Genomic DNA, 8,741 nt, shown 5'->3' with positions numbered 1-8,741 from the left:
TCCCCAATCCAAAATATGTTTGCACTTTCTTCCTATCCCTTCTCTTTGTTGTTTATCTAAATTCAATCTTACATATCTATCATACTTATTTTCAGTTTCTAGTTTTGTGCTATGAGCAGTACTGTCATTTGCAGAATTATTTTGAAGTGGGGTGTCAGTCTTTTGATCACTTTCATGCTGTCTACAGTTTCCTGTTCCACATGTTGCCCAGCTAACAATGTTCTTCATTACACGAAACTCTGATGACGTAAATCTACACTCCAGTAAGAATTCTTTTCCAACATAGCTCTCCCATTCACACCTATGATGGCAACAAAAAGACAAAATAAGTCCAGTTACTTTTAAACCATCCCTTTCTTTAGCTTGGCTGTTTACCAAACATCGTAAGGCTAAATCTGTTGCTACACCACACAAATGCTTGCCCGTTGCAACAACTTTCTGGAAGTTTTTAATTTCCTCTATGGCACTTAAATTCAAATCAGCAATATCCATCCTAATTCTAACTACGGAATCCATCATATTCAATTTGTTTTCATGTTTATGACGAGGACTAGCTCGGTCTACAAGAATGAATTTGCAAGTATGCGGATTTTCAATAGCCTGGATCAACCAGTATGTCAACTGACCTCTTCCAGCTCCGAACTCAATAAAACAAGTTTCATCAGACAACCATCCTGCTTTTGACATATGGCCAAGTAGAGAGGAATTCTGCTTTAAATGTTTTAATGTTTTGACACCATAGTCAGGATTTACTAGTTCTTCTGATAATGCTGGATGATTCAGTATTTCCTCTTTTATTTTGGGTTTAGCATCTCGATACACCTGTTCCACCTTATTGATTATGTCTAGAAGCTCATCATCACTTATATCAGACAATCTTTGTTTTTCGGATCGTTCCTCAGCACCACCACGATTAATGTCCAAGGCATAAAATAAAGGTTTCTCTTTGGGCCTTGAGTTACATTTTTTGATATGTTTGTGCAAGTATCTTGTATAGCACGTGTGAGTGTTGTCGAATGGACAAGAAACTCGTTTTAGTGGTGATTCGGCAGAATCGTTTTCCTTGGTTTTGCAGTTTTCTTCCGCGAAACACATGTGTTCCCCACAGTAATTCTGATTTTTCTTAACGGACATTCGACAATAGCGCTTTTTCTTCTTGAGAAAAAAATTGCATTGGTTTATGCGATCAAAAGTGGTTGATTCCATACCACGGTTACGAAAAATATGTAAACAGGCCGTTTTCCAATGTGTTGTCTTGTATCCGTGGCGTTGCAAGTGTTTGCGTCTGTATGTATGGCCAAATTACACTCGTTTGATGTAAAACTGGCCAAATGACACTGATTTGATGTAGCACTGGGCAAATTACACTCATTTGATGTAACACTTTCGTGGTAATAACAATATCCACCCGCTTTTCATTCACATACAAAAGGAGATACAATATTTCAGATAATAATCAAATCTGATTATGTAACTGTTAGGTCCTATGAGTAGATGCTCAATTCACTGCGGAATCGGAGATAAAATTTCAGACGGAATAACAACACAGTAAGAGGTCGTCCCACAACATTTACTTTCATTGCATTTGTCATCATCATGCAGGAAGGTGGGAATTTTTTCAATGCGACAGGTATGATATGAAGAACTAAAAAACATAAACTATTATAATTATAGTAAGCTTACGAAAATACATAATTAACAAAACTTAACTTACGTCATTCCGATTCCGAATATCGAGCAGGAAATAATTTTCCTAATAGCTACACATTTGCATACCACATCATATTTATTTATTTGACATATGCATGCACATTTGTTTCATGTGGTAAATAGCATTAGTGCCTATCCGTAATGGTGACCAGTTTCTGTAAAAGCAACTTCATTTAAGTTAAAACGCAGATAAATGCAAGACTGTCTGATATTGTTAAATAACAAATCCTTTAAATCAAATCACAGCTTATTTTATTAAATTTCGTAAGAAATAGCAATAAACAAAAATACTTTCTTCCCTGCATATTACATTACTTTCTAACGGAAATAATAGCTATCACAAATTATCCATTACCGGATGGCAATACGCATCAAATTACGAATATTAAAAAAGACGAAGAAAATATAGCTGTGGAGATATAAAAATGTTCTTTCTAGCAGCAGCATATCTTCGTGTCACTCAATGCGAAAATATTCGTAGCCAATATTTACTTCTATAACAAGAATAACGTGAAATACTTCAGAAGTGTGTCTTTGTCATTCGCTATGGGACAATTAGAACCATCCCCATCCTCTGCTGCCACGTTCTTTTTCTGCTGGAACCTCAAAAAAGATGCGCGTGGCAGCAGACTCGGTTTTTGTCTTATCGTGATTTCATCATGCTATGTATGCAATTACGTCTGTAACACATACTGTGAAGTTGTAGCGATTACTTTCACAAAAAATGTTTTAAGATTATGTCCCTTAGCATTCTTCTAATATAAACCTAAATGTTCTCGTAGTTAGGTTAGGTTCTGTTAGCATTAAAATAATATCGCTAAATACTTTCTAAAGAAAAAGGTTCTAAATTACATATACATTCATTCACACTAATCACAAACTTGCATTTTTCTCCTCTTCATCTGTTCTTAAGATTTGTAACATCCTCTTAGCAGACGAATTACGTGGCAGCAGCAAATTTGACGCTTATTCTTACTGCTGACACGTGCGTGGCAGCAGACTCGGTCTTATTGTTAATATGTCACCCACCCACCCAAACTAAATTAGAATGAAGGTTTCACCAACAAATGTCAACAAAAATGTATGTTCAAAGTGTATAAACAGAGCATATAATTTGTGTGAAAAGAGAAAAACACGCTGTTTCATGCAACATTGTTATTCGTACAGGCAAGAGTTTCAATCTTCCTCGCATACAGCACCACCGCTATTCGGGCAATTTCGCGCAGTTTGCAACTTCGTAACAATTTTGAACATGCAGGCGCGCTCCCCGTCAAGCGGAATGCTGGCATACAGTACAGGGTGGGCGAAAAGTCCCTTTACATGTTAATAGCATAATACAGTAAGACATATTATGAATACAAAACAGTATATTTTTTTAAAATTTCAACATTTATTTTGAATAAACAATTTCTGGTTAACATTAACATTTATTGTGAATAACATAATATTAACATTGTTACAAAGGTTCAAGGTTCATTGATCAACAACGTCAGTATGCACTCCACCATGTTCGATGCAAAGGTTGATGCGTCACCACGTTCTTGTATGCATCCGCTGCAGCATATCAGGGGTGATCCTTTAAAATGCCATACGAACTCAGTCTTTCAGTTGATCGTCGTTTACGAACGTCTTCTTTTATTATGCCCCAAAGTGCATTGTCCAGTGTGGTGAGGTCTGGGCTTCGTGGAGGCCATGGCAACGATGCTAGAAGGTCTCGTGATCCACGTCCAATCCAGTGGTTTGGAAACAGTTCATTTAGCCGTTTGGGGACACTCACAGCAAAATGTGGTGGAGCGCCATCTTGTTAAAGTGTAACGATGTCAGCTATTCCTCTTGCCGTTAATGAAATTGAAAGAGAAACATGCCATTTTTTGTACAACTTTTCTATTCGTACACTTAATAATATAAAATAAAAAGGTATATTCAGAGCAAATTGAGTGACAGTTCTAATACTTTGATGAGTATCCTATGGCTTTAATTACTTCTTGACACCTGTTCTTCATAGATTTAACCTGTTTCCGACATGTTTCAGAGCTTATTTTATTCCATTCGGCTTGCACAACAGTTTTCAACTCTTGTTTGGACTTGACGCCTGCTTTATGGACTCGCCTCTTCAAAATTGCCCATAAATGCTCAATGGGATTTAAGTCTGGACTTTGAGCTGGTGTTTGTAGTAGTTTGGGCACATTCCATATTAGCCAATTCATGTTAACTTGCGCCTTATGCTTACTGTCATTGTCTTGTTGGAATCTGTATATAGGGGGCATGTCCATTTTTTGGGCACTCTGCTTTACATTGTTCTTCAATATGTCCAAATAGACATATGCATCCATGATACCTACACGTATGTCGTGCACGTATGTCGTCCTACACGTTTGGACGACATACAGCCCCAAATCATTAATGACCCACCACCGTGTTTAACTGTTGGAACTGTGTTAATGTGATCATTGTCTTTATTTGATTTTCTCCAGAACGTATTTATCCCATCTGACCTGTATATATTAATCTTGGACTCGTCTGACCATATGACACTATCCCAAAATTCCTGGTCCTTGTGGATGCGCTCTTTCGCGAATGAAAGTATATTCCTGCAATTCATATTATTTACATATGGCCTCTTTCGTGGTATTCTGCCATGAGATCCATGCTTCGACAAGGCACGTAGGACAGTTTGATCGGACATCATCTTGCCAGCAACATTTTCTACTAACAGTTGTAACTGAGGAAGCCTTAGTCGGGGTTTTTCTCGCACTCTTTTTAAAATAAAGCATTCATCAAGTTTATTCAGCTGTCTCTCTTTTGGTTTTCTCGGCACATTCTGTTTTAAAAATTCCTCTCTAAATTTGTTTACTATATATTGAACTGTGGAGTGTGATTTATCGACTGTTTGTCCAATTTTTCTTAAAGAATAACCTCTAAGGGCCAAATTTATAATAACATCCTTCAGATCGGAACTAAGTTCCTTCACCTTGCCAATTTCGAACGCGCTGATAGAGACGATAGGCCTACAACAATACCTACACCAGCATTCCACTTGACGGGGAGTGCGCGTGCATGTTCAAACGAGTTACGAAGTTGCAAACTGCACGAAATTGCCCGAATAGCGGTGGCGCTGTATACGAGGAAGATTGAAACTCTTGTCAGCCTAAAACAGACTCATGTATCTGCATTTAATACCACTACATACAAAAATAAACTTTGGCCGGTTCTTCATATTGTCCACCAAAAATTGAGAAGAAAAATCTTTCGAGCGTGTGGTTTTCCTTGCTTGCTCTGAGATCTGAAGGATTTCTGTTTTGTACATGAAATGAATGATACTGTAGTACTCAGTGATGTGTCCAAGAGGAGTTGATGGGCGTTATAACCCCCCATTTTGCCCAGTATTCCTAAAAAAAAGAACGTCAAAGATAGGAAAATATGACAAAATGAGAGTTGACTACCAAGAAAAAGTATACATAACCCCTCCCTTTCGAAAATCCTGGGCACACCACTGGTAGTACTTTCAGTGCTTGAGAGCATCATTAGGTACAGCTATTATGATTAAATGCTTTGTCAAATGTTCTACAAATATTCCAAAGTTAGACCTCTTACGAGTTGATCAGTAACCATCTAAACTCACTTTTTGTTTTGTTTTATAATACAACGTCCTCTAGATGTCTGAGAAAATACCGGCTTCTAAAAAGCATTGGATGTGGTACACATCAGCCAAAAATGGTTTAAATATCTTATGTGTAGCTATGGGACTTTCAAATTAAAATGAACTGAACTGAATGGAACTCTATAAGTGTGATATATTCAATAATATGGTTTCTATATTCAGTGGGTGGAGGATGATTATTCCTGGTTGGGATCCATCAAGATAAAGGATGAGGGAATCCTCCTTAGCCCCTTTCATCTCACTCTGCATTAAAATTAATAGATGTATCTTTGTTCCCAATTTTCACATTTCGAACTCTTGGTTTTCCGTTCCGTTAAATTCAAAATGAGCCCAGAATAAGGTCCAGAACTTTGAGAGTTTTGGAATTGTTATCTAGTCTTAAGAGCTGTTTTTAAAGTAAGCATAAATTCTAAGAAAAACAAAGAAATACAAAATATTTATGCATTAAAAAAAAAAAAAACCACGAAATTCATGTGTACTGCTCTAAAATGTAAAATTTTCCATACCTTCACATTATACCTAGGTATAGGCAACTGTGAAGTAGAAAATGTGTGTGTGTGTGTGTGTCTGTGTGTGTGTGTGTTGTGCGTGCATGTGTATGGGAGGCTGAATTTTGTACCCCCCAAATGAAAAACGTTTCTGCACCACTGGTAGTGCAGACCGTCTTGAGTCCCCCTAGACATGCCTTGTATAATGCTGCATTCTGGTGCCGAATGCAAGAAATATTGCTGCTTGCATCAGGGCTCGCACCAAGATGTGTTTGCACAGCGCAGTGAACTATTTCGGTGTATAGTGGCCAACAGTCTCTTAGCTGCCAGTTTGATTCAACACGCACAGCAATTGTGTACAATGCAATCCATGGAACACCGTGGGAGTTAGTGTTACCAACTATCTAAAAAAAGTTATCAGACGTGCAAGACGACGTGTCAGAGTAAATTGTGTGTGTATACTTGGTCATCAAAGAAGGATTTTCTCGAATAAATATATGTGTGTGTGTGTGTGTGTGTGTGTGTGTGTGCATTTAATATGTACGTAATTTAAAACATATACATGAGTGTTCACGTGCTCATGCGAACATTATCAGGCACCCGTGTAAAGATTCTGGATGCTTTTTTGCTGAAATAAGAAAAAGAAACATGGCAAGAAACTACAACAAGATACATCTGTTTCTATGAGCAGCTGGAAAATTATCTACAAACTTGATTAAATCTAAAGATTTTGCAAACTTCTTCTCAAAAGACAGAATAGATAGAGCACTTAACCTGTTGTTACCAATTTGAAGGTAACACGTGATTTGCCGCAAGGAGTTGCTCATTTCAATACCACAAAGCTTATGAAGTTCGTAAAAGGCAACTTTGAATATTTCAGCCATTGCAAGCAGCTACTGAGGGGTCCTTATTTAACTTTCCTTTCTGCCTCGTAGCGTGCCATAACTTGGATTCAGCTTTAACTCTCGCTGTCCAAATTACAATAGTAAGCGGCGAGAGATTGTAGTTTTTTGTGCTTCAGAAAATTGGCACTAACTTAATAGATGAGGTATTAACTAAGCAATACCATCCTCGAATAGAAAGTGAGTTAATCATATAATTTTCTCTGCCAAGATGAAGTATCTTTCGTTTTCTTGTTCAAGGACTAGAATTCAGAACTTAGAACTAGAAAAGGGTGTGTGTGAAAAATACCACCCTACAGTAACCTTTCTGAAGAATGAGGTTGTCACACTAAAACAACAAAGAACAAGCGTATTTTCACTACAAATTCACCTCCACCAGCAGATGACATAAAATCAATGAATACAGTTGCAACTCTTGCACTGGGCATTTGATTAGTGAAAATAACTACTACAGATTATAATTTTATTTCAGAATATGTTACGCATAAAGACTGATCAGCAATGGATCAATAGTTAGTTGTAGATATGCTTGAAAGATTGATTCTCTCACAAATCATAATTAATTTGATTCTCTCACAAATCATAATTAATCAACATGTAGGCCTAGGCCTGTAAACAATAAAATTGTTCATGCATGCCGTTTTTGCATCGTATTGCAATGTTTGGTTGCGTGAATTTATATTAAGGTCCACTATATGCACAGAGGCTAATTGGGAGAAGACCTACAGCTTATAGTGGAATCCGAGCTACTTAATGAAATGTGCCTCCACCGGGGATCGAACCTGGAATTCCTTGATTTGAAGGCATCAGTCTTGTCGCTAGATTACTGGGACAGGGAGGTGCAATTTTAATCTTTCCAATTCTTAACATTTAAGAATTATGTACAGAAATTGTGGGAAAAGTGACCGAGAAGAGCATTCATGTGGAGTGACCACAAATAAACTTGTTATAGGATGGCCTGGCTCCTGGAGTTTGAATCCATGACATTTGGAATACAAGCCTGTTACTTAACTCCTTATGTAGTCACTCTCTAAGGTTTACGTACAATATAAAGAAATAAGTCTTGAAGCTTTTCTGATGAATAATAAAGAGATTTCTTCAGTTTTTCTATTACATAAGTTTTTTAAAAAATACTGGGTTTGAACTTAATCCCGACTGGCTGGCAATGTTGACTTGTGTGGGCTACCAACCAGACATAGCACTTGCCTGGGCTGCCACCTACTCTGGGATCATCCCCCCACTCTTATTCTCTCAATTAATCTTTGAAAGAGACTGTGGTGTGAGCTCTCAAATTCTTGAAAAACACAAGGTCCATAACCAGAAAATGTCTTTATTAAGCTGTCATTTGTCAGGAGAACTTCAAGATATATTTTAGACATGATGATGCTTTACAGAACTCGACTGGTCAGTAATCTGAAAGAATCTCTTTCATTGTTTATGATTTGGAATTATGAAAGCCAAACAATTTCTTCCCCAAGCTCAATCAATCTCTATTATAATCAGTTCTTTAGAAGTAACACACAAAAGAAACAGGGTGTAAGGGGTAATCCTTTCTGAAGACACTCACTCAAGCCAGTATGATCATGTGTGAGGCTTGTGTTTTGTCACCGCAATATGTTTGTCCCTTCATCCATCTCATCTCATCACTATTCATCCTCATCTTGCCGATTAGCCAACAGTGGCAGAAAATGGAAGTAAAATAAACCAAATCAATCAACCAAAGGGACAAGAGCATAACTAGGTTCCTGAAGCAAAGACATCCACCTTCCTGCTCCTCCATTTAAGGAAGATATGCAGACATACAGTACATACAAAAAGGTTTTGTCAGCCTCAAAGGTCTGTGCCTGGGGAATAGTAAATATTCACCTTTCTTTAGTTTTGCCCCTATATTACTTCCACTATATACATTTTTTCAGCAGAGTTTTCAACCATTGATAGTGTCCTAATGCAATGATACAAAGTCCTATAAAAAGATGAAAC

The 8,741-nt window shown here is 37.4% G+C and overlaps 1 protein-coding gene across 1 annotated transcript in view; it reads left to right on the top strand.

The window, feature by feature from the left end:
• The first annotated feature begins 1,483 nt into the window (after positions 1 to 1,483).
• Positions 1,484 to 8,741, top strand: part of Galt (Galactose-1-phosphate uridylyltransferase) — a 42,074-nt gene continuing 34,816 nt past the window's right edge. The window contains exon 1 of the mRNA XM_083125179.1: positions 1,484 to 1,630. Coding sequence (XP_082981305.1) covers positions 1,597 to 1,630 — 34 coding nt within the window. The 5' untranslated portion in view covers positions 1,484 to 1,596. The remainder of the gene's footprint in view (positions 1,631 to 8,741) is intronic.

The sequence above is a fragment of the Lepisma saccharinum genome, chromosome 7, assembly GCF_977018435.1.
Source record: "Lepisma saccharinum chromosome 7, izLepSacc3.1, whole genome shotgun sequence".
NCBI lineage: Eukaryota > Metazoa > Arthropoda > Insecta > Zygentoma > Lepismatidae > Lepisma > Lepisma saccharinum.
This window is presented reverse-complemented; position numbering and strand designations above follow the sequence as displayed.